General features: G+C 43.1%; 1 protein-coding gene across 18 annotated transcripts; it reads left to right on the plus strand.

Annotated features, from left to right (window-relative positions):
• Window positions 1-212: 212 nt before the first annotated feature.
• Window positions 213-25062, plus strand: LOC102908227 (putative sperm motility kinase W). 18 transcript variants are annotated; one of them, XM_076560782.1, is made up of 13 exons: window positions 213-321; window positions 11273-12859; window positions 13274-13677; window positions 14026-14093; window positions 15193-15250; window positions 15338-15436; window positions 16215-16329; window positions 16461-16592; window positions 18048-18190; window positions 18605-18677; window positions 19353-19538; window positions 20032-20101; window positions 20426-25062. In XM_076560782.1, exons 2-3 carry the CDS (start codon window positions 11331-11333, stop codon window positions 13296-13298), a joined length of 1554 nt encoding a protein of 517 aa, XP_076416897.1. In that variant the 5' UTR covers window positions 213-321; window positions 11273-11330; the 3' UTR covers window positions 13299-13677; window positions 14026-14093; window positions 15193-15250; window positions 15338-15436; window positions 16215-16329; window positions 16461-16592; window positions 18048-18190; window positions 18605-18677; window positions 19353-19538; window positions 20032-20101; window positions 20426-25062. The 18 variants fall into 18 exon arrangements, with proteins under 18 accessions (XP_076416897.1, XP_042123807.1, XP_076416893.1 ...); XM_042267873.2 differs by lacking the exons at window positions 15193-15250; window positions 20032-20101 and adding an exon at window positions 15017-15146 and having other exon boundaries at window positions 15285-15436; XM_076560778.1 differs by lacking the exons at window positions 15193-15250; window positions 15338-15436 and adding an exon at window positions 15017-15146.
• The last annotated feature ends 1732 nt before the right edge of the window (window positions 25063-26794 follow it).

Here is a 26794-nt window from a genome sequence, read left to right on the forward strand (position 1 = left end):
TAAATCTTAAGTTAAATAAACTCTGCCTTCTTTGCCAACTATTAGACCACACATGAGAAAAATTAGAAGTAGAGTGGCAGAAACAAGAAAGTGAGAGAAAAAAATCACTATGGATTTTGCCAAGCCTTGAATGGACCATTGCATGTGACATCACAAGGAGTCCAAGTGATGTAAGCTGGATATCAGCCAATAAAAGGGTGCCACATAGGGCTGGGTTTTGTCTTTGTACTTCAGAGAAGCAGTTGGTTCTCTGAAGAGCAGTTGGATTCAGTTGTATCTGCTAGATTTGGACTTTGCAAAACCTGTAGGATTCTCAACTTAGTGAGTACATTTACCTGGTTTTCAGTTTGGGCTTTTGTCTCTTGGTATCTATTCATTGCTTTATTGACATCATTGGTTTGGGTTTTGATTTTTGCCTGTAAGTTCTTTTTCCTCGTTCCACCTCATTTTCCTTTTATCAACTTCTTTTCTTTGTATTTTTGCCTTTGTTTGTGTGTAATTTACACACATACTGGTATAGATTATCTCTATGGCATGAGGAATTTAATCCTGAATTCCCAATCTGACTATGTTGCATTTTGATCCTATGTACATGCTCTATTTGACTTATCCACACATCGACTGTGACAAGTACTTCCTAATGATCTAAGGTTCTTCCCTCTACATGTTCAGGACCCCTAGGAAACAAAATGTGAAACTTGTGTTCGTGGAACTGGAATATTTGAAGTAACACTTTCTCTAGTTCCAAATGTGTTCCTGAAAAAGGCATTTCATTTTTTTGATATCTGATATAGGACTTACCTCAATGTTGTGTGTGTGCTCTGCTTTGTGTCAATTTGTATGTGTGAATGAATCCCCCTGGCTCTGCCTCCTGAGTGCTGGGATTAAAGGCATGTGCCACCACCACCTAGCTGTATTTTCTACATTTCATGAGAGGAGGGAGCTTACAGAAGGATAGTGATGCTAGGATCGATTTTCCTTTCAGACAAAAGATCATTAGTAAAGATGGACTGGACACACATTGGGTGTCTGAAGGGGTTTTATTCCTGCCAGACAAAGTATGTCTTCATGAACGTCATAGTTTCTGAGGGGAAAGGAATTGCTTCAATATCAAGAAGCAGGCTTGGTTAACATGAGAACTATGCTACATGACAGAGCATGGGATCTGGAATTTAGGCTACTTGGGGACCTCATTGATTGTATTCATGGGGTGGGTGGGAGAGATATGGGCAATGTATGACTTTTGTCACAGCAATGAATCTTTGTGGCTTCTGAAACAGTAACAGGAGTGGGGTGGGGAGGGATAGCAGCCCTCTCTGCTAGGGGCATTTGTCCTTGGGGGCAAGAATGTGAACAAAAAAAAAGATTTAATAATTAATGTAATAATTTAACGGAAAAATAATTTTAAAAATCACTTTGATTTCTTGTCAAGCCTTGATTGGTCATTTGTATGTGACATCACATGGAATCTGGTGAGGTATGCTAGATACTAGCCAATCAAAAGGCACCGCCTGAGGCTGGGTTTTGTCGTGTACCTCAGAGAAGCAGTTGGTTGCTGGGAGAGCAGTTGGACTCAGTTGTTTCCCATATACTTGACCTTTTTTTCTGACCGGTTGGATCTGGACATAGTGAGTTTAATTCCCAGGTTCTCAGTTGGGGCTATTGGCAATTGGCATTTTTTTATTTCTTCATGTACATTATTGGTTTGGGTACTAATTTTTCCCTGTAATTCCTCTTGCTTCATTTCAAGCTATTTTCCTTTTATCAACGTCTTTGTCGGTTTTGGCTGTGTTCTTGTTTTTTACAAATTTAGTGTTATATATTAAATGCATAGGATGAGGAATTTGATCATGACTTTGATATTTGTCTGTACTCTACTTTGATCATATTTATCTGCTATATTTCACTTCACGACCCATTGAATTGGGACCATATGCACAGGCTATCCCCCTGCCTGCTCATGACCTGGAGTGAACAAAATGTGACACTTGTGTTTGTGGAACTTGGTGTTTGTAGTAACACTTTCATAATCCCAGGTTTCCTCCTGAATTAGGCATTCCATTCCACTGACGTCTGATTTAGGACTGACCTCAGTGTGGTGTGTGTGCTGTGTTCTTTTGTTGTTGACGAACCTTGAGTGTTCCTGCTTGATCATGAAGTCTGGTCTTATGAATGTGGTATTGAATTTGATGTGAGCTATCAATTATTCTCATTCAGGATTTTCCAATATGTCACTCAAGTTTATTGCCTGATACTAGCATCTGTTTTAAATGTCTTACATGTTTTGGAAATTAGGGTAATAATTCTTTTATGAAATGTGCTTGAAAAAAGTGTGCCTTCCCTCAGTTATATGGTCTACTGAAATACTTGAGGATCATTACTGCTAGTTGTTGAGATTGAAGAAGTTGATTTCCAGTTTCCTGGTTTTGGCTCCTGGGATTTAGAATTGCTCTTTCATATTTATGTTTAAGTTTTCTTTTTATTTTTTTTAATTTTATTTATTGTATCTTACAATACCATTCAGTTCTACATATCAGCCACGGGTTCCCCTATTCTCCCCCCTCCCACCCCTCCCCTTACCCCCAGCCCACCCCTCATTCCCACCTCCTCCAGGGCAAATCCTCCCCTGAGGACTGCGATCAACCTGGCAGACTCAGTCCAGGCAGGTCCAGTCCCCTCCTCCCAGATTGAACCAAGTGTCCCTGCATAAGCTCCAGGTTTCAAACAGCCAACTCATGTAATGAGCACAGGACTTGGTCCCACTGCCTAGTTGCCTCCCAAACTGATCAAGCCAATCAACTGTCACACCTATTCAGAGGGCCTGATACAGCTGGGGGCCCCTCAGCCTTTGGTTCATAGTTCATGTGTTTCCATTCATTTGGCTATTTTTTTCAATAATTGAGTAAAACCGAAATTTATTATAAGCCACAGTCGTCCTAGGGACCTCCATGCTGTATATATAGCCTTCATGGTTCTATGGGTTGTGGTCTGATTGTTCTTTATTTTATATCTAGAATTCACTTATGAGTGAGTACATACCATGACTGTCTTCCTGGGTTTGGGTTACCTCACTCAGGATAATTTTTTCTAGTTCCATCCATTTGCCTGCAAATTCATGCTCTCATTGTTTTTCTCTGCTGAATAGTACTCCATTGTGTATATGTACCACATTTTCTTCATCCACTCTTCTGTTGACGGGCATCTAGGTTGTTTCCAGGTTCTGGCTATTACAAATAGTGCTGCTATGAACATAGCTGAGCATGTGTAACTCTATGGTATGTATCAGCATTCCTTGGGTATATGCCCAAGAGTGGGATGGCTGGGTCTTGAGGTAGTTCGATTCCTAATTTTCTGAGAAACTGCCATACGGATTTGCACAGATATTTATGTTTATGTTTTATTTTCTTTATATTTATTCTTTCATAGAGTACATCCTGACTGCATCCTCTACCGCATCCTTTCCTCCCAGTTGCCCCTCACCTCCTCTCTCTACCAGATCCACTGTGCTCTGTGTCCCTTTAGAAAAGGGCAGGCTCCAAGGGATAGCAACTGAACATGGAATGACAAGATGCAATAAGATTATATTAAAATATTTGGTTTTGTTCTAGAAAAAATTTGTGCTTAAATTATCAGTTCCCTCTTTAAATGCTACCCAATTTTCATTTTTGAAAATTTAATCTTTTATTTCCATATGTTTTTTCTCTCAAGTATAGAAAACATTTTCAAAATTACTGGACTAAATTTGAATAATTTTTTTCATTTTTCTTTATTAAGAAATTTTCTACTCACTCTACATACCACCCACAGATCCCACCTCCTACGTCTTCTCACCCCCCAGCCCTCTCTCACAAGCCGCCACACATACCAACATCCCCTAAATCAAGGTCTCCCATGGGGAATTAGCAGAGCCCAGCACACTGAGCCTAGGCAGGTCCAAGCCCCTTCCAACTGCACCAAGGCTGCCCAAGATATCACACCACAGGCACCAGATTCCCAATGGCCTGCCCATTCACCAGGGATGGATCCTGATCCCCCTGCCTGGGTGCCTCCCTAACAGTTCGAGCCAAACTACCATTTTCCATATCCAGAGGGCCTAGTACAGTCCCATGGGAGTGCCAAAGCCACTAGTATACAGATCATGTGCTTCCTCTAGTGTGACTGTTCATCTCTGCATGTCTTTCCATCATGATGTGGATGTCCCCTGATTGCAGAATCCCTCCTCTGTCTCATCGATTGGATTCCCAGAGCTCAGCCTGGTGCCTGGCTGTAGATCTCCATATCTGCCTCCATCAGTCACTGGACAAAGACTCTATGATGACAGTTGGGTATTTACTAGACCGATCACCAGAGTAGACCAGTCCAGGCACCCTCTGGACCACTGCCAGGAGTCCAAGGTGGGGTATCCTTGTGGATTCCTGAGAGACCGCCAGGACCCTTCCTATTCCTATTCCTATGATGTCCTCATCTATCATGGTATCTCCCTCCCTGCCCTCCCACTCTGTCTCTGTTCCAGCTTGACCCTCCCATTTCCCTATGTTCTCATCCCCGACTCTTTGCCCTCTGCCAACACCCCCTCCCCCCCCACACCCAGTCCACTCATGTAGATCTCATCCACTTCTCCTTTGCTGTGTCACCCATGTCTCCCACAAAGGGTCTTTTCTTATTAGATAGCCTCTCTGGAGCTGAGGGTTGCAGTCTGGCCATCCCTTCCCTCACATCTGGTATCTACTTATGAGTGAGTACATACTATGTTTATCCTTCTAAGTCTGGGTACCTCACTCAGGATGATATTTTCTAGTTCTACCCATTTGCCTGCAGACCTCATGATGTCATTGTTTCTCTCTGCTGAGTATCCTAGGTTTTTGTTTTTCCATGTAAAGTTAAGTTTTGTTATTTCCACGTCTGTGAAGAATTGTGTTGGGATTTTGATGGGGATTGCATGGAATCTGTAGATTGCTTTTGGCAAGATTGCCATTTTAATATGTTAATTCTACTTATCCATGAGCATGGGAGATCTTTCCATTTTCTGATATCTTCTTCGATTTCTTTCTTTAGAGACTTAATTTTTCCCCCTTTTGGTGTGTATTTCTCTGTTACCCATTTCTTTTTTCTTTTTCCCCATTTTTTATTATTATTTTATTTTACTTTACAATACTATTCAGTTGTACATAACAGCCACAGATTCCCTTGTTCTGCCCCTTCCTGCCCCCTCCCCTTCCCCCCAGCACAACCCCCATTCCCACCTCCTCCAGGGCAAAGCCTCCCCTGAGGACTGAGATCGACCTGATAGACTCAGTCCAGGCAGGTCCAGTCCCCCTCCTCCCAGATTGAGCCAAGTGTCCCTACATAAGTCCCAGGTTTCAAACAGCTAACTCATGCAATGAGCCCAGGACCTGGTACCACTGCCTAGATGCCTCCCAAACAGTTCAAACCTATTAACTGTCTCACCTATTCAGAGGGCCTGATCCAGTTGGGGGCTCCTCAGCCTTTGGTTCATAGTTCATGTGTTTCCATTCGTTTGGCTATTTGTCCCTGTGCTTTATCCAACCTTGGTTTCAACAATTCTCGCTCATATAAACCCTCCTCTTTCTCACTGATTAGACTCCTGGCGCTCCACCCGGGGCCTAGCCGTGGATCTCTGCATCCAGATTCCTCAGTCCTTGGATGGGGTTTCTGGCACAACTATTAGGGTGTTTGGCCACCCCATCACCAGAGTAGGTCAGTCCCGGCTGTCTCTCGGCCATTGCCAGCAGTCTTTTGTGGGGGTATCTTTGTGGATTTCTGTGGGCCTCTTTAGCACTTTGTTCATTCCTTTTCTCGTGTGGTTCATTTACCATGGTCTCATATTCCTTGTTCTCCCTCTCTGTTCTTGATCCAACTGGGATCTCCCGCTCTCTTTCCCTTGACCCTTGCCCTTCACTGCTCCCACTCATGTCGAGGTTGTTTATGTAGATCTCAACCATTTCTCCATCATTCGGCGATCCTCGTGTCTTTCTTGGTGTCCTGTTTTCCAGGTAGCCTCACTGGGGATGTGAGTAGCAGTCCATTCATCCTTGTTCCACATCTAGTATCCTCCTATGAGTGAGTACATACCATATTTCTCTTTCTGAGTCTGTGTTACCTCACTCAGGATGATTTTTTTCTAGATCCATCCATTTACCTGCAAACCTCATGATTTCATTGTTTTTCTCTGCTGAGTAGTATTCCATTGTGTATATGTGCCACAATTTATTTATCCATTCTTCAGTTGAAGGGCATCTAGGTTGTTTCCCGGTTTTGGCTATTATAAACAATGCTGATATGAACATAGCTGAGCAAGTGCTCTTGTGGTATGATTGAGCATTTCTTGGGTATATGCCCAAGAGTGGTATAGCTGGATCTTGGGGGAGATTGATTTCCAATTTTCTAAGAAAGCACCATATTGATTTCCAAAGTGGTTGTACAAGCTTGCATTCCCACCAGCAGTGGAGGAGAGTTCCCCTAGTTCCACATCCTCTCCAGCAAAAAGTGTCTTCAGTATTTTTGATCTTAGCCATTCTGACAGGCATAAGGTGGTATCTCAGAGTTGTTTTGATTTGCATTTCCCTGATGATTAGGGATGTTGAGCAATTCCTTAAATGTCTTTCAGCCATTTGAGTTTCCTCTGTTGAGAATTCTCTGTTTAATTCTATAACCCATTTCTTAATTGGACTGTTGGTCATTTTGATGTCTAATTTCTTGAGTTCCTTATATATTCTGGATATCAGTCCTCTGTCAGATGTGGAGTTGGTGAAGATCTTTTCCGATTCTGTAGGGTGCAGAGACTTAATTTTTTTAACATACAGGTCTTTCACTTGCTTAGTTAGAGTTAGCCCAAGGTATTTTATATCATTTGTGGCTATTGTAAAGGGTGATGTTTCTCTGATTCTTTATTAGCCCATTTATCATTTGTATATAGGAGGGCTACCAATTTTTTTTCAGTTAATCTTGTATCCTGCCGCTTTACTGAAGGAGTTTATCAGCTGTAGGAGTCACTTATGTATACTATCATATAGTCTTCAAGTAGTAAAAGTCTGACTTATTCCTTCCCAATTTGTATCCCCTTGATCTCCTTTTGTTATCTTATTGCTCTAGCTAGAAGTTCAAATCCTATGTTGAATAAGTATGGGGAGAGTGGACAGCCTTTTCTTGTTCCTGATTTTAGTGGAATCGCTTTGAGTTTCTCTCCATTTAATTTGATGTTGGCTGTTGGCTTGCTGTAAATTGCCTTTATTATGTTTAGGTATGTTGCTTGTATTCCTGATCACTCTAGAACCTTTATCATGAAGGGGTGTTGGATTTTGTCAAAGACTTTTACAGCATTCAATGATATGATCATGTGGTTTTTTTCTTTCAATTTGTTTATATGGTGTATTACATTGACAGATTTTCATATGTTGAACTATCCTTGCATCCCTGGGATGAAGCCTAGTTGGTCATGGTGGATAATTTTTTTGATGTGTTCCTGGATTCGGTTAGGCAGTATTTTATTGAGTAATTTTGCATCAATGTTCATGAGGGAGATTGGTCTGTAATTCTTTCTTTGTTGCATCTTTGTATGGTTCGGGTAGCCAAATAAAAAGAATTTGGTAATATTCCTTCTGTTTCTATTGTGTGGAACAATTTGAAGTGTATTGGTATTAGCTCTTCTTTGAAAGTCCGGTAGAAATCTGTGCTGAAGCCATCTGATCCTGGGCTTTTTTAGGTTGGGAGACTTTTAATGACCGTTTCTATTTCCTTAGGGGTTATTGGTCTATTTAAATAGTTTATCTGGTCTTGATTTAACTTTGGTATGGGGTACCTATCCAGAAAATCATCCTTTTATTTCAGATTTTCCAATTTTGTAGAGTACAGATATTTGAAGTATGACCTGATGATTCTCTGAATTTCCTCCTTGTCTGTTGTTTTGTCTCCATTTTATTTCTAATTTTGTTAATTTGGATGTTCTCTCTCCCTGCTTTTTGGTTAATTTGGATAAGGGCTTGTCTATCTTGTTGATTTTCTCAAAGAACCAACTCTTTGTTTCATTTATTCTTTGTATTGTTCTGTTTGCTTCTATTTTATTGATTTCAGACCTCAATTTGATTATTTCCTGTTGTCTGTTTCTCCTGGGTGAATTTGCTTTTTCTTGTTCTAGAGCTTTTAGGTGTGCTGTTAAGTTGCTAGTGTGAGATTTCTCCAACTTCTTTATGTGGGCTATATTCTTTATTGCTATGAATTTTCCTCTTAGCACTGCTTTCATAATGTCTCATAAGTTTGGGAATGTTATACATTTATTTTCATTGAATTCTAGAAAATCTCTAATTTCTATCTTTATTTCTTCCTTGACCCATTGGTGATTCAGTTGGGCATTATTCAGTTTCCATGAGATTGTAGGCTTTCTGTAATTTTTGTTGTTGTTGAAATCGAACTTTAAGCCATGGTGGTCCAATAAGATGCAGGAGGTTATTACAATTTTTTTTGTATCTGTTGAGATTTACTTCATGACCAAGCATGTGGTCGATTTTGGAGAAGGTTCCATGGGGTGCTGAAAAGAAGGTATATTCCTTTGTGTTAGGGTGGAATATTCTGTATCTATCTCTTAAGTCCATTTGAGTCCAAATGTCTGTTAGTTCCCTTATTTCTCTTTTAAGTTTCTGTCTGGTAGACCTGTTTATTGTTGAGAATGGGGTGTTGACGTCAACCACTACTAGTGTATGGAGTTTGATATGTGATTTAAGCGTTAGTAATGTTTCTTTTACAATTGTAGGTGCCCTTGTATTTGGGGCATAAATATTCAGAATTGAGACTTGATCTTTTCGGATTTTGCCTGTGATAAATATGTAATATCCTTCTTGATCTCTCTCGATTGATTTTAGTTTGAAGTCTATTTTATTAGACATTAGGATAGCTACACTAGGTTGCTTCTTAAATCCATTTGATTGTAAAGTCTTTTCCCAGCCTTTTATTCTGAGGTAGTGTCTGTCTTTGAAGTTGAGGTGTGTTTCATGTATGCAGCAAATGGATGGATTTTGTTTTTGTATCCATTTTGTTTGCCTGTGTCTTTTTATATGTGAATTGAGACCATTGATTATTAATAGATATTAATGACCAGTTATTGCTAAATCCTGTTAGTTTTTGGTGGTAGTGTTGTATGTTTCTTTTCTTTGGTATTTGTTGGTGTGGCACTATCTATTGCCTGTGTTTTCATGAGTGTATCTAACTTCCTTAGTTGGATTTTTCCTTCAAGTGAGGTGTATAGGGCTGTATTTGTGGATAGATATTGTTTAAATCTGGTTTTATCATGGAATATTTTGTTTACTCCATCTATGTTGATTGAGAGTTTTGCTGGGTATAATAGTCTGGGTTGGCATCCATGGTCTCTTAGTGTCTGCATAACGTCTGTCCAGGACCTTCTGGCTTTCCTCTATCATATCTTCAACGTCAGAGATCAGCTCTTCTGTATCTTGCAATCTGTTGGTTATGCTTGCATCTGTAGTTCCTGTTCATTTACTCAGATTTTCCACTTCCAACATTCCCTCAGTTTCTGTCTTCTTTGTTGTATCAATTTCAGTTTTCAAATCTTAAACTGTTTCCTCACTTGTTTAATGGCTCTCTCTTGGCTTTCTTTAAGGGATTTACTGATTTCTTCCATTGTTTAGTTTGACTTTTCCTCCACTTCTTCAAGGGAAATTTTCATTTCCTGTTTAAAGATCTCTATCATCTTCTTAAGGTCATTTTAAGGTCAATTTCTTCTATTTCTTCTGTGTTGGGATATTCAGGTCTTGCTGGTGTAGGTTCTGATGGAGCCATATTGGTTTTTTTGTTGTTGACTGTATTTATATACTGGCGTCTACCCATATGTTTCTCCACGTGGTGCAAGTGGTGTCTGTGTCTGAGGGAGGCTCTCTTGGTTTGATTGATACTCTTGGTCCAGTGGGAGCTCTTGGTCTAGTCGGTGCTGATGGACACTTTGTCTGAGGGAGCAGATATTAGTCCAAATAGCGCTTGTGTGTTCTCTTAGTCCAATTAGGTGCTGGCAGGCTCTGTCCTAAATACATATTTAAAAACACAATATGTATTATGGGTAGTATATATGTGTAACATATTATAATATTTATAATTGTGTATATAATAATATATGCTACTTATATATTATGATGTATGATTCCACTAGTAATTATAATATTATGATGTATAATTTCATTTAGACTTAGAATATATTATACTATATAACATAATCAGAATTTCAATAATCACAACTCTGCAGTAAGTATAATACATTATACTATACACACATTCTCATAAGCATTGGCATGGTACATTTCCATACATGCTTATACTGTACTTGATCATATTCCCCTACACTACGTCAGTTCCCGACCATATCTTTGTGACTGATACTGTGACTTTACACAAGCCTAGTCCTCTCCTTCCTCATGACTAGGAGAGACAGGGTAGATCTTGTTTCTCTTTGTGGAACTGCTTTGTCTCCCATAAAACTCTATCTTGTTTAGATACTTTCCTTATAACACAACAGTTCTCTGGTCACGGTGCTGAGTGTGGATTCTTCATCATTGTTCATCAAGGAGAGGAGCTCACACTTCCCCCATTCCTTGAGCTTACTTGGTGGTGGGATCAGGCTAACACTGGCACAGAGATGAGTTTGGATGAGTGCCTTTGCTTTCTCTTTTGTGAAGTATTTTCTATAACCCTGGTCTTGCTTTGAATGATTCAGGAAATACATGAGTTCTAGGCTCTGCCTTGTTTGGAGCTGTTTTTGTTGCAAATCCAAACTTGTTGCTTATGACTTAAGTGTTTAAGTGTTTTTCTTTTGTCTTAATTCAATATTCACACATGTCTAAGAATTCCTTTCATATTATCTAAATTCTTGGGGTATAAAAACTGTAACATCCCTGAAAGACCCTCTGGACTATAGTTGTATCAGTTAAAACATCAACTTTTCTATAGTGTAATCCGTATCTGATCTCTCTGGATCAGCTTTGTTGAGGGGTTTGCATTGTGGCACATCCTTGCAGAGAAGCATCTCATTCTTTCAGGAATCTTGGGATTTTCCGTTGCATGCCAACTTTACTTATTCCAACTCTGATCTTTGCTGGAATTCCTTAACCACTGCTTTGGATTTGGGTTCTTCTAGTATTTTTATACCCTTGAATAGCATCATTACATTGTTTGGGATGTCTCAGATTTCATGACAGAGAATTCCAAGCTATAACCTTCCCTCCTTAAACTGCATTCCTTTTTTATCTTCTAGTATTCTGTGTGTCTGAAATTTCCCACAAGATAAAGTGGTTGAAATTGAGCAGAACACCATGGGCAGCCACATGGAAGAGGACATTCTGGAAAAGGATTTCAGGATGTTAATATCTCTAGGGTGTGGTTCATTTGGGGAGGTGAAGCTGGCCTGCCACCTTCCCACACATACAGGAGTGGCTGTCAAGGTCCTTGAGAAAAATACCAACAGTGTGGCTGACATCAGCACTGAAGTGAAGATACTTCAGTCTTTAGAACATAGGAACATTGTTCGATTTTTTCACATGATCGACACACTGACAACCACTTATGTGATTATGGAGTATGTGGCAGGAGAAGATCTGGAGAGCTGCCTCCAGGCACTGGGCTGTCTAAAGGAGGAGGAGGCTAGAGGGATTTTCGGGCAGCTGGTGTCAGCGGTTCACTTCCTCCACCAGAGACACATCGCACACCGTGATATCAAACTGGAAAACATCCTAGTCGATGCAGCAGGAAATGCAAAGCTTTGTGACTTTGGTATGGCAATTGAAATCACAGAGGGGCAGATGTTGGAGGAGATCTGTGGCTCCTTGCTCTATTGGGCCCCAGAGATCTTGGCAAGAAAGCCCTATGATGGACTGGCAGGTGATATGTGGAGCTTAGGTATCGTCCTCTATGTCCTGGTCACAGGGCACTTTCCATACATGGAAGAAACCCTTGAAGGTATGCACAGGGTCATCACCACCACAATGTGTCCCATTCCCTACCATCTGTCCAAACCCTGTCACTTCATCATAGCTCGACTACTCATGGTCCCCACCTGGTACCGATTCACAATCTCTCAGCTTGTGGAAAGACCATGGCTGGGTCCCATTCAACAACATGTACTGCCTGCCACCAAAGAAATCCTGCCCAGGGTCGTGGAGACCATGTGCACCATCGGCTATACCTGTGAGGAGATTGTGTCATCCCTAACTCACAGGCAACAAAATAATCATGTAACGGCCACATGCAACATTCTCAAACACCTACTGAGTTGTGGGGACAGCCATCAGCAAGATCAGATGCACTGGCTAACTAGCAGCTCTGCAGGTCCTGTTCACCTCCCTCTTCCCTTGACCAGGAGAGCCAGTGAACCAGCATTTATAACCCGTACACAAGCTGGGAAGAGTCACTTTAATGAGGAGGATGTGGAACAAAGAGGTGAAAATTGCAGAAGCCACAGCATGCCTCACATATCCTCCTTCCTGGAGGTGCTGTCCTCTTCAGACAACACAGTCCCAGAAAGAGATGCTCTTATGGTTGACGTCATCAACACTGCTGCAGAGGACATTGCAGTCAACAGGAATTCTGTTGACCCCCTGCCTGGCAATCTCTCCTCCCCTGAATCAGTCTTGGAGGCAACACCCACAGGATTTCAGAACCTGGGCTTCTCTGAAGAAGATTCATGCCAGGGGCCAGACGTTCCCAGTGACCAGCACCAGGTGGCACCCACGACATCTGGATCCAGGCCATTCAGGGTCTGGAAACTGGTGAGGAAGGGAGTTTCCCATGCACTGAGAGCACTGTGCTGCTGCTGCTGCTGCTGCTGCTGCCTGCCCACCCCAAGGTGAGACCTGAACCCTTGCATCAGGGCCTTCAAGGAAAAGAGCAACAGGGGAGACCTACATGGAAAACAGTTGGTTAGGCCACACAGATCAATTCCTACATTGTATTTTCCATATACCATTTCAATATCCATTTTAAATGAAAAGTTGTACCCACTCAGAGGGCACAGCAGTTCAGATATGTGGTACCTTAAATGGCAAGTTGCACAGCATCCTGTTCATGTAAAGTCCTGGAAGGTTGAGGCAAAAGCAGAGAGTCTAGTGTGGGGACCACAGTGTTGGAAGGTAGGGAGGAGATTTTGTCTAAAGGGGGCAAAGGTTCAGAATGGAGGAATCAGGAATAGAACTATGGCACAGAACTTTTATCTGCCGAATTCACTAATACAGGTGTTTTCTTATTTTTTTCTGCTTTGAAGTGTGGAAAATGAAATGGCCCAATAGAATTCCAGCCCTGGTGAGGAGCCACGGAAGGGACCCAAGACAGATTGCCAAAGCGCCAGCTCCCTCCACCACATGGCAACAGGCTCCTGTATTGATCCTCCAGCTATTGGGTCTAAGCTGCCACTTTATAACTCCTCCAGCTTACTTTAGCTCCAGCACTATTGTTGGATGAAGAGGTGGTCAGAAGGCAATGTACCCAGTGACTCTTTACCTTCCCAGCTTTGGTTGTCCTTGTAGGACCACTCACACTGCATGGAAAACAGCAGCCTCTACCACCAGGAAATGACTACATACCAATCTTGGCTGCTCATCCTCTTAGTCACTTTAACCCCTCCAACTAATTCTTTGGCTGCCTTTCGGAAAGAACAGTAAGACCTGGGTAAGTCCTCTGCTGAATGGAAGTGGGTGAAGGAGATGAAGTGGATGTATTGGGGAGGAGGAAGCAGACAGGAAGAGGAGAAGTGAGAGGTGGTGTAGAGTAAGGAATAGTCTGTCCTGAGGAACTTCCTGTCAAGAAAGGAACATGAAGGAGATGTGTGTGTTTCCCTGTGACAGGGGCCATGGACAAGCTAGAGCAGGAAGAAACTTCCCCTAAAGTGCAGAGTGGGAGAACGCCATGAATACCCAGCAATGAGGAGGAAAGGGTCTACTCTGAAGGTTCCTGTCATGTAACAAGGTACACAGATAGGATACTGTCTTGGAAATAACATCCTGTTCTTTCCTACAGCTCTGGGGTGCAGCAGGAGAAAGATGCAGGACTATCAGTCAGTGGAGTCCCATCCTCCTCAGTGCTGAGTAAGTCCTGTTGGTTAAAGTCACCAAGAGAGGCACTTTCTTTATTCTTTTGGGTGTTATTTGAGAAAGTAAAATGGCTTATTTGAACAATAGTCTTGGTGTGGTGTGGTGCAACAGGAAGGATCCAGGCTGGAAATCTGTGTCCTGTGTGAAGATATGTTAGGGCTACAGGTTCCAGTATCCATCCTCCAGGTTAGGGTCTCAGCTGCCATCTTCCCCATCCTTCACCTCACTGCTGCCCCTGCACTGTTGTTGAACATCCCTGAGAGTCACGTGTAGCATCGACCCAATGAATGTCTACATCCCTCATGGTTCCTGTGGGACCAGGGTTCTACAACATCTAAAAGCGCTACCTCTGTCAACAGGACAGACTCGCACACAGGTCTCAGGATTCCCTCATCTTTGATCTCTTCATCACCTCCAAACTGCTTTCTGACTGTCTTTTAGAAGAACTACAGCAACTGTAAATCCACTGGGAGACAGGAGAATGGAGATAAGGGGAGGAACAGGGGAAAGGAGGTGGAGAGGATGAAGAGGAAATGAGAGGAACTGTGAAGAGGGTCAGAATGTGTCCAGAGGAGATTACCTGAAATAAGTCAGGAGAAAAGGATGTTGTCCTGGGTAGGGGGCTTGAGGAAGTGAGACCAGGAACAAAGGTCTCAAGCAGAGCAGAGTTGACTCTGGTTTCAACTCTGGCATTCTATTGTCAGCCATGAGGAGGGAAGGCCCTGTTCTGATCACTCGTAGCATAAGTCAAGGTAGAGAACTATGAGGCTGCTTTGGAAAGGGATTCCCATTCTGGGTTTCTGATGAAGGGTTGATTAGAGAGAAGGGTGGCTGCATCATTCAGTGGGGTCCTCTTCTGGTCTTATCTCACTTGGCCTTTGGTAGATCTGATGACATCATTGTCATTGTCTCCACAGCCTCCTTCACCCAGGCTTCCCATGTTTTCCCCCACCTCCTAAGAATATTGCATCATTTTCCCATGTCATGGAAGGATTTATACCTGATATTTGACCTTCCATTAACATTGTTCTGCTCCAGCAAGGGAAGGTAAGTTGGCATTGACTGGTCTGATACTGAGTACTGCCCTTTCAAGGCGAGAGCCATGGAACTTCTCAATGACCAATGCCCACCACTGGGGTCCGTCTTACAAGGTAATCTTGATCATCATGGTTCTCTTCATGACAGCCACTGGTGCAGTGTGAAGCAATGGTGAGTACAGTGTCTGAACTGGTTTCCAGGACACCTTCCCGGTGTTGAGCAAATCACTGATTTCACAAGAGGAAATGAACGCAACAGGGACTCCAGGGTACTAATCTGTGTGAATCATGCACCTGAAGGTAAGACTGAGTACAGAAAATATCTGTTTGTGGTAGAATAGGAGTCTCTGATGTCTGGTCTTGATGTGCTGAAAAAGATCCCATGAAGTGCTCTGTGCCAGCATCCCTGACACAGAGGGAAAGTTATCATTGATTTGCTCGAATGAAGGGCAATGGGAGACTGAGAAACTGCAGTGGTTGACAAGGGAGGAACCAGCTTCTCTGCTGTAGTTGGCCTCCAGATCCATTCTGACCATCTGACCCTGGCCTGTTAGCAAACATTGGTGGATATTAAAAGCTTTGGCCAGATCTTTGCAGCAGGATGATGGCCAGCTTGTACTCTGACTTACTTCTAGAACACTGACCATCTGGTGCCATGAGCACACAACAAGACCCAGTCAGCTTGATCAGGGAGAGACAGATTTTTTTTTAGTTTGTGGGTATCACCTGGTGTCAGACTATGTTTCTGTGGCCTATTTATGAAGGAACAGTTTGAGACATGGTTGAAGAGTCTGTTGAATTCTGGAAATGAGATAGGGAAATTTCCTGAATACCCATTTGATAGTTTACGTTTTTTGAGATTTGTTCTCACTCTATAGCCCTGGGTATCCTGAGAAACTCTGTGTAGAACATGTAGCTCTCAACCTCACAGATTGACCCCTTTCTCTGCCTCCTCAGAGCAGCGTTTATGGATGTGAACTTCCATGCCTGACTTTAAGTACTGGACAGCATCAAATGTAAATTCCTCCAAACATTTGAGACAGAAGGAGGCAATTCTGTGCTTCTTTCATCCTGACAGGGTCAGGAATTGAACTGAAGATTCTGTCATCCAGGATGGACTACAAACAGCAGCAAAGTCCAAATCTAACCTTCAGGATAGAAGTCTATAACCACCAGTGAACAGACACCTGGAGGTGAGAACTGCTGTCATGAATTTTTCTGGGGACCCTGGTCAGTGGGCTGGGGAAGGTGTGCACTAGCTGATACATCCTTGAAAACAGGGCACAGAGCATGGAAAGGCTACTCTCTAACCCTGTTTTCACAGGATCCACACTGCATTCCTGGCACACATCCAACAACTTCAAACTGACCAATCAGGGGAGTCCAGATTGGCTACCTAGTCTGATGGATTGAGTTCTTTGCACTTGAGCCATGAGATCACAGCTGAGGACTCAAGGTGGGTCACTGAGACAGCTGGTGCCTGTCTTGGGATGTTGAAGGCAGGGCTTTCACTTTAAGGACACCAGTGACAGAGGGAGTGCATGAATCCACATATTCTACATAGGAGCTGCCAGTTCTACTCATCTGACACTCAGATTCTGTCTGCTTGTCTGCTGACTGCCATGGCTCCTCTTGCTCATGGATCACACAGAGCTTTAGTTTCTTGTCAAAACCACTTTGAGTTGGGTTTTAGGTCACTGAAAATTGTTGATATTCCTTGGCTAATGGAGAGCCCAGGACTGCAGGTTTCTGAATCCTGAACCAACAAGGACTCTGTGCAGCCCATTCTGAACATTCTGTGATGGTAGAGGTGATCAACCCATCCCAAGAACATTGTAGGCCATCCCAGGAAGACCACTATCCTATTCCATGTTCGTAGTGTTCTGTTGTTCTTGTTCTGGCCCCTACAAACCTCCAGATTTTGCAAATGAATAAAGAAAGTGACATTAGTCTTTAGGGACATGCTAGTCACACATAACACAGTCATTCTCATTTGTATCAATTTTCTGAAAAATGTCTGAATTTCATTCTTGAGGGTGAGTATGTGTTATTGTCCTGTATGCTCTTCATCTGCTAATTTATTATTTCTGTATTGATTTATTCAGTTAGTTAATCATTTATTTATTCATTCTATGTGTCTTAACATGAGGTATCATGACCATATTCATATCCCTATCACTTCACATCCTCCCTCCATCCCTACACCTGCCCCAATAAAACAAAATTTAAGAGGAATAAAGAAAATGAAGACAACATTTTTTGGGGGGGACCATATTTCTCTGTGTAGATTTTGCCTTATCGGGAACTCACTCTGTAGCACAGGCTATCCTGGAACTCACAGAGATCTGCCTGCCTCAGTCTTCCAAGTACTGGGATTAAAGGTGTGCACCACCACTGCCTGGCAATAAGACAAAGTTAAAAGAGGGAGACATAAAGAACTCCTCATGGAAGCTGCAGTGTTAGAGTGTGACAGAGTGAGTCACACTTTGAACCTCTATGTCCACATATCTTGTTAGGGCTCATTACAGAGACACTGGTCGGGTTCCATGCTTTGAGTTTCTACTACACTAATTTTGTATTTGATACTGTCGTCTGTCCTTTGCAATTGTCACAATAACCTGTTTCACTGTGTCGGCATATAAATTTAAAACTCTGACATCAATCTCACCAGTGCCAGTACATTCCCCCTTCTAAATAAAGTGACACAGTAGATCTTGAGATGGAGAGCAGAAGATGAGAACCAGAGACAGCAGAGGCAGCAGGAAAGAATTGACTAAGGGATGAATTTGGAGAGGATGCAAGAGAGAGAGAGGGAGGAGGCATGAGGAAAGAGATGCACAATAGGTCTAGCTAAGTGCTGCATATTTCAAGTTGCCTTAGAGTCCCTTTCACATGTCTGTCCTCTTTAAAGTGATGAGATCTATACATCAGGAGACACAGGGTGGCGATTTGAGGTATGGTCTGGAACAGCAGAAGTAGGAGCTCTGCAGGAAGTCCAGATGGCAGTGTGCCCACTTCCCCAGCATAAAGTGTCTCTGTCCAGTGCAGGACAAGGTAAGGCATCTACTACAGGATTCTCTCCAGGAAACCTTAGTTATCAAGACAATATGATCCAGGGCTGGTGTTTCACAGCATCCTTCTCTAAGGGGAAAATGAGACAATTCCAGGTATAAGCTACCCATGACTGTGCAGACCCTGTGGACCAGTCTGCAGGGGAATAACTAGCAGTATTCATTAATCTGTGCAATCTTCAGGTGTCTGGTCCTAGTGAAATGTTTCCCCACATGAGGGGAAGGGAAATTCCTTCCTCTCCATCCTTCCCTGCTGTTGTATTTGCAGCCTTCATTTATCCCTGTTTCCTGCCCATCAGACAAGACACAGTTCCACTGCATGCTGGTCTAGTTTATGTGTTTGTGAAGGGGCCTCACTGTAGGGAGTTTCATCAGAACCATATTTGTCTCCTAACAGGAAAGTGACAGCAAGCTGGAGAAAAATGGGGACCACATCAGATGGAATGCTGGGACTTTGCTCCACTTTGGAAGTGAGTAGGCCTTACCTAGCCTAGGGCACAGTGGTCAGAGGTGGGGTCAGCACTCTTAAAACTACTTTGTACACAGGTCCCACTTGGTACAGTGGTCAAACCTAGGCAGCCTTATTGACCATACAACTGTGGCTTCCAGCTAGGCTGTCTGCTTACTTGTCCTGCTGGGACAATTGTCTAAAGTGTTGTCAGGTGCACCTGATAGGCAGACAGACTCGCCATACAGGGAAGGATGGCCACTCTGATGGGGATGAGTGCTAAGGCTCATCTGTGTGCATCACATGGCTGAAAGCATCACTGAGACCACCATATAACAGCGTATATTTTGGTTTCTGGTCTAAACTTGACTCTGGCTTAGAGGTTAAGAAGAATAAGGCTGCCCAGGAAGGCCTGCCTCAATCCCAAGGGTAGATTGTCATTGAGCTTGTGTTACAGAGGACGAAAGAGAGAAAATAATAGCTGAGGCATGGGTACAGAGGGATAATTGAGATAACTTGGTGTTGTGGCAATCTCCTCTCTCTGATCCTAACAAAATGAGGAAGAAATGTTTGAATCAAAGATGGTGAACATCTTCAGTAACTTAGTTTGTGTTTGGTGCCAGAGCCTGGAGCATGGGGATTCATAAAACCTAGCTTGGGAAAATAGCTAAGAGACAATGACCTGTTTGCTCCTCAGCCCATAGCTGGTCTGTTTGTCAATGAATGACCACTAAGGCAAGCTTCACCCTGATGCGATTGGCTACTGTGCCAGGCATTGAATCTCTCAGGAGACAGCCCATGTGGACCAAGACTCCAAGCCCTGGTGATGATGGTCTCTAAGAATGTGATTCTCAGGAAGCAGAGCTGATGCCCAAGAGCCAAGGTGAGTTAACTTTTTTTTTTTACTTTTTATAACTGTTTTTCAAGACAGACTTTCCCTAAGTAGCTTTGCAAGATGAGTTTAATGTGGACTTTTTATATCAGTGGCCACTGCAGGGAGAAAATGGTGGCTTTTATTTGGTTATGTGAGATAAGTCAGCTTATGATCAGGCTCAAACACTTAACACTCTCCTTGCCCCACTGCCTGCCTCCTGGAGTCAGCAGGAATAGGTGCACACAATGCATGCTATTTGTACCAATATCTTTCCACACACTGCCCCAAAGTTCTTCAATAATACTCTCCTCCCAGTGGAGAAAAGTGAGTCCTAGTGATGCTGGGTAACTTGCTCTTTTGGACAGAGCCTGACTGGTTGAGAATGTTTACATTCCTCTCAGGTCATGGACACTGACAAGATGACTAGTGTGGTAACACCTTGTGTCCTTGTAGTCTCATAAGTTAACTCCAGAACTCTCATTGACCATCCTTTTCTCCTCAGATCTGCAGGCTATGGTGGATATGTTCACACAAAGCTCATCTCCATTGTATGTGCATCCTGTCTCATCTAGGCAAGTGTTCAGTGAGCTGGGTGCAGGAAGCACAGCGTCTAGAAACAGACATGTTGGTGGAAACTGCTTTTCCTTCTTGATCCTAGAGCCTGTTTATGGGCCAGTAGCAGAGCAGCTAGGACAAACCACTAACATCAATCAGGGCTTTCCCCGGAGAATCGACTGAGTTCTCCCTCAGGAAGTTCATATAGGAAAAAGGGAAATTACTGCTGCCTCATTACATCCTGAACTCCACCAGAAATCAACCAGCTAATTTCTGAAAGGCCACAGGTCTAGGGATTTTGCTAGACTATTCTTTGGTCTAACAAAAATGTCTTCTTATAGGTGCTTGGCCATATCCCTAATCTTCAACCCTGAGAAATCTGACCTGAGTATGTGCACACTTAACATCAGTGACATGGAGGAAAAAGAGGACCTCTCACCTCCCCTTTCTAGCAGACTAGCATGGCATTGTCTGAGCTCTAGAGGAACTCAGAGGCTGCACACAGCAACAGGAGGACATGCTGTGGAGAAGAATGACATGGTTTTTCTGCCAACATCCAACTATGGACAACCACCCAAATTATCAAGAAGATCTGTGGAATCTACAGGAGCATCCCTTTTTTAAAGCCTCTCGGTGGATACTTACTGTTGAATCGCTGCTGAATTTAGAACCCTTTGAGAGTTTACAGTTCAGAAATTCACATATGCCTCTCTGTCCTCACAGATAACCCAGAAAACCTGCTTGAGCAGGTAAAGAAATATCTCAGGAGCCTTGGGATTTAAATGTACTTCTCTTTCTGAACTCTAGAGTGAATACCTGAGAAGGACAGTATGCATGGACCACCTGTGCCAGGCCCCCACTAACATGAAAAGGGAGAACTTAAGGTCATACCCTCTGACAATCTTTCACTGGTATTAGACAGAGGCAATTTACAAACAAATACTGAAGTACTTAATTAGAATTCCAACATAATTTCTATAAATTGGCATTCAGATTATTTGACCCCAGGAAAAGAGAAATCCAAATCTATATGAGTTCTCAGGTTCTACCAGTTGTTAGTCTAAAGGTGACAGATGTTTGCACTTCATCTGTACACTCAGCAAAATCCAGTCTGATGCTCAAACACAAGATGTAACAACCAATAGGACCTAAACCTAGAAGACATGGCAAAGGACAGGACAGATTCCTCCAGACCCCAATATTCCTCTTTCAGGACTTACAGCCAAGCCTCAAAGAACCATAAAGGGTTACAGTATTGTAAAGGAGACTGGACACATGGAACAGAATGCTCAGAAACAGACTCATCAAAATCCTGTCAGCCTATTTTCTCATCATCACCCAGGGAAATCAAGGCAGAGAGAAGGACTTGTCCACAAATGACTGCAGAAGAAAATTTAAAAACAAACAATAAGGAACCCATTGAAAAACTGAACACAGTCACCATTTCAATTGATCCCAAATACAGACACTATAAATTTCACATAAAGTTATAGAAGAGGACTACATAAGTTCCTGCCTTATAGGAAGGAGGAAAGAGAATAACAAAGAGATTAACTGCGGACTTGGGAGCCCTGCTGCCACCAGCCATGAAAATACACAGACTGGAGCATGGCTGGAGCAGGACGCTCCCTCAGGACATCTAAGAGAGCCTGGCGCCTGACACACCCTGGCAAACAACAAACACTGACGGTTAACACTGTGTGTCTATGAGGAGGTGGACGTGTAGTGTGTGCTGTGTGGTGTGAGGAGTACTGAAACCTATCCCATTGTGTGGGATGGAGGTGAGCTGTCCAGCTGATCTGATAACAGCACTGTATGGATGGTCCAGTCAGATGGGGAAAGCAGCAGGGCTGACACCTAGATACTCACATGTGCTACCCATGCCCCTCCCCTTGTCAACAACTTACACACAGTGTCAGTGTAAGGACATGAAGGATGCCCCTCACCTGCACTCACCACATAGTTCTCTAGGTATTAGTACTAGATATTCAATTCCCCTTTTGCTGTCTCATATACAATGCTAGATTCTACACAATACTAGAGATGCCTCCAACCACAGTGTACTAAGACATGGGGAAAGGTATCAGGCCCTGTTGGACACTTGACCTCCTGACAAGGACACACAGTTACTGCTTGGTTCAAAAACTCCTGGAATCTTCCTGCACTGACACACAACACTAGGTATAATGCAGCGTGTGACACTAAAGCCATGCCACCTCACTTGAACTAGCAGCTGTCAGACCAGATAAACATCCCCTACATCACACACACACACACACACACACACACACACACACACACACACACAGCCTCAAATACACTTCTATTTATGGGCCATGCATGTCTCTAACCAAATCACACATTGACTGCTAGGTATCAGACCATCCTGAACAAACACTCACACACAACTCACATGTATTCCTAGGTCTGGATCCCAAATGTCATCCACATAATCCTTTATTAACAGCTATTTATGAGGCCATACAGAACACTCTCTTGCCACTGTACCCAACTACACTCTTACTATTGGACCCTACTTGACACCCTAATGTCACTGAAATTCGACATACTCTGCTAGAGTTCAGGCCCTCTTGAATAGCACACCCCACCACAACAATCTACAATATTAATATCAGGACCCTGAACACTACAGTCCATCAACTCATATATTCCTGTTGGATATCAGACCTGCTGGGCCTTGCAACACTCCACGGCAACACTTAAGAGGCTAGCCGAGGGACCTAGAATGCACACATCACCCTGCAGCTGCCCCACATGCACTGCTAGGTATCAGGCTCTTCTGACACCCCAACAGCCTTACACACACTCAAGTGTCAAGCACACTTGGACATCACATAGCAAACTGCCAATGTACTTCAAAATGAATGATCAGATCTTGTCAGACACCAGCTCAGTTACAAGCTAACACATACAACACAGGGATTGTGCAGAGCTTACACCCTGTAATTCCACTGCCCTCTCTTACATACAGTGTTATCACACACAATGGACACACCACCACCCCTGTGACCACACATCTACTTCTAGGTGTCAGTGCAGTTTGACCTCATACCCCACATTAATCAACAGCCATCAGACCATGCTGAGAACTTCTCCCCCTCCTAGGTCATGCACATTCCATTGCTGGACATCCTTCTGCAGAAGACACAGCCACACTGCTAGGCATCAGCTTCTACTGGACTATGCTATACAATGTGCTGGGTCTCAGGCTCTACTGATAGTTACTGGGAAAAGTGTGTGTGTGTGTGTGTGTGTGTGTGTGTGTGTGTGTGTCTGTGTGTCTGTGTGTGTCTGTGTGTGTACACGTGTGCACTTGTACTTGTAAATGGTCAGAAAGTAGGCTGCAAATTCTTGGAGATGGCTGTCAGTGACTAGGTAAATAGAACTCTAGGGTCAGTATAGTATTAAGAAATTGATCAGAGCAAATATTGGCAAGATATGGACTTGAGGGATTTGGGAGAAGAAGGGTAGAAAACAAGATATATGGAACTACACAAATATAGGTCTGGGGGAGGAATTTGAATTTACTTTTGAAGTAATGATAAGCCAAGTTTTTCTTTGTCAGGAAGACTAGGTGTCGTTGTCTGTAAGGTGTCCACACACTTAAATTGATGCACCTCCAAATTGCTAGGTGTCAGGTGCTACTAGGAATTTTGTCTTCTACAGCCAGAGCCAAACACACATGCCTAGGTGTCAGGTCCTGCTAGGTCAACTCTCCATTCAAGAAAATGCTCCTCTACACCGTTGGGTAGCATGTCCTCCTAGAGATCAACACACAAATGGCCAAATCCTCATGCACAGTACTGAGTATCGGGTCTTTCTTAATATCCCCTCACCTACAGCCACAGAGGCCATACACAGCCCCCATATACATATAACACAAGTGTCAGGGTCTAGTATTCATCTCTTCCCTTACACCACATATACATACATGGTTAGGTCACATTCCTGATAGGAATCACCTCAGCTACAGCAGTGCCGCACACCCAGAGGAAGGTGTCACATCCTGCTAGGTACCTCTTTCCCTGCATCCGAAGATCCAATACAGATACACAGCTAGATTTTTAGTATTGGCACCCCTCCCCTATTGTCAAATGCCTGGTACAGAGCCACACACTCACAAACACACTCAGGCACACATGCTTGTATGATCCCATGTACGTTCTTATGAACACTCACCCAGCTGTCATGTCCTTCACGGTCTCCCCCATTCAGCCAAAGCCCTGTTTACACACAGCCATCTATGTGCTGCCCTTCTAGGTGTCCATCCCTACAGCCACACACATACACAGAGACAAACAGAGAGACAGAGACAGAGAGACAGACAGATATACAGAGAGAAAGAGACAGAGACAGACAGATATTCACAGAATCCTTGGTCAGGTCCTGCTGTTCCTACTCCATAACAGACAAAGCTGTCTACTCAGGACTAGGTGTCAGGTTCTGATACATACCTCTTTTCCTATATTCAAAGTGTGTTGCTCTTTCCCAGCTAGTTTCCCAGTATTCACCCTTATAATCAAATGCTAGGTACACAGTCACACACTCAGAAACACTCTCAGGCACGCATGCTCCTACAAACGCCTTCACAAACCCAGTGCACTCACCTAGCCTTTAGGTCCTAAAAGATAGACACCATACAAGGAAAGACCCACATACACTTCTAGGTGTTAAGTCCTGTGAGGTAGAGGTATCACCCATACAACAAACAAGCACACATACATTTCTATGTGTTAGGTCCTATGAGGTATTCAACATAGAGACAAAGCCCAAAGCCTACTAGGGATTTCTCCTGCTAGGTGTCCATTACCTACAGCCATACTCTCTCTTTCTCTGTCTCTCTGTCTCGCTGTCTCTCTCTGTCTCTCATTTATCTATCTACCTCTCTCTTTCCCTCTAGAGTATTAAACACACAAACACACACACACACACACACACACACACACACACAAATAAATGTATACATGTAGATCTAAGCCCATGTCCTTTGAGGTATACACTTGCCTAGATCCAAAGACTACCAAATACATGTTATTTGAATGGTCTTTCAAGGTATTGCCCCCATTACAATGGCAAAGCCACCCCCTCATTCACAAGTACACACACACACACACACACACACACACACACACACACACACACTAATGCAGTATTGCAGCAGGATCTGTTAGATTTCCAACTTCATTAGAGCAAAAACCTTCCAAACAGGGCTGTGTCAGCTTCTGCTAGGTCCATTCTTCCCTACAGCCAATATTCCTCTTACATAGCTAGGTATCATGAGCTCCCGAGATCCACTGCTACACAGTAAAGTCCCATGCACAGGGCTAGGTGTCACATCCTGCTAAGAACCCCCTCACCTACAGCAAACACCCCAGACACAGCTCTCATATTCATATAAGGCAAGTGTCAGATCAGATATTTGTCTCTACCCTAACAACCAAAGTTCCACATACACAAACATGGTTTGGTTTTAGGATCAGCTAGGTACCTTCTCCCCCACAGCAACACACCTGGTTAACACAACAAACATATAAACACAAGCATGCACATATGCACATATGCAAACAATCATGCATGCAGGCCTGTTGGAACCCACTCCAGGCTGTGAGTCCAAGGAGCTTTTCCCTTGCCCCATGATAGGAGCTATGGATTTAGGGGAGGGCTGGAACTTGGCACCTACCTCTGAGTGTGTGACATGTTGTAGAAGTGGGGGATTCCCTGTAGGACCTGACAAGTTGTCATGTGTGTTTTTGTAGCTTTGACTGTAAGGGTGGGACAACAATGCTACCCTTGTACAATAGCTTTGTCTATGGGACAGCCAGGTATACAGAGACCTTGTCTCAGAAAAGAAACAAAGAGAGAGACATAAAGTAGGAGAAAGAGAGAGGAATGCAGAAAGGAAGGAGGGAAAAGAGAGAGACAGAAAGAGAAAGAGAAAGAAATAAATTAAGAAAGAAAGAAAGGAAGGAAGGAAGGAAGGAAGACAAAGAAAGAAAGAAGAAAGAAAGAAAGAAAGAAAGAAAGAAAGAAAGAAAGAAAGAAAGAAAGAAAGGAACAAAGAAAGAAAGAAAGAAAGAAAGAAAGAAAGAAAGAAAGAAAGAAAGAAAGAAAGAAAGAACAGAAGAAGAAGAAGAAGAAAGAAAGAAGAAAGGAAGGAAGGAAGGAAGGAAGGAAGGAAGGAAGGAAGGAAGGAAGGAAGGAAGGAAGGAAGGAAGGAAGGAAGGAAGGAAAAAATTAACCGAAAAAGGAAAATGCCCCTACAGGCAATCTCATGAAAGTGTTTCTCAATGGAGGATCTCTCTTCCTAGATAACCCAGGTTGTTGTCAAGTTGACAAAACCTAATCAACACGGATATTCTTTTGCTATAGCCTGCCTGTCTTTGGTGCCTTTGACCTTGTAGGTGTCCAAACATGGAAATTAAATAAGTTTGCCTTCTTCTCTAACAGCTGTGGTCTTGGTTATTGCTCTCTTTGTCTATGGATTGTCCTGGGCTGTCTTTCCTGAAACATGTAGTGGCTTCCTTAGAAGCCAACTTTATTTAGTTTGTTAATGTTAGCATCCTTACTTCCAACTCAGAATATCATAATTAGCTGCACCAGCAGCAAGGAATCATGCTGATAACCTGGTGGTGGTGGTGCACACCTTTAATCCTAGCTCCCAGGAGGCAGAGGTAGGCAGAACCTCTAGA

Source organism: Peromyscus maniculatus, chromosome 23, assembly GCF_049852395.1.
Source record: "Peromyscus maniculatus bairdii isolate BWxNUB_F1_BW_parent chromosome 23, HU_Pman_BW_mat_3.1, whole genome shotgun sequence".
NCBI lineage: Eukaryota > Metazoa > Chordata > Mammalia > Rodentia > Cricetidae > Peromyscus > Peromyscus maniculatus.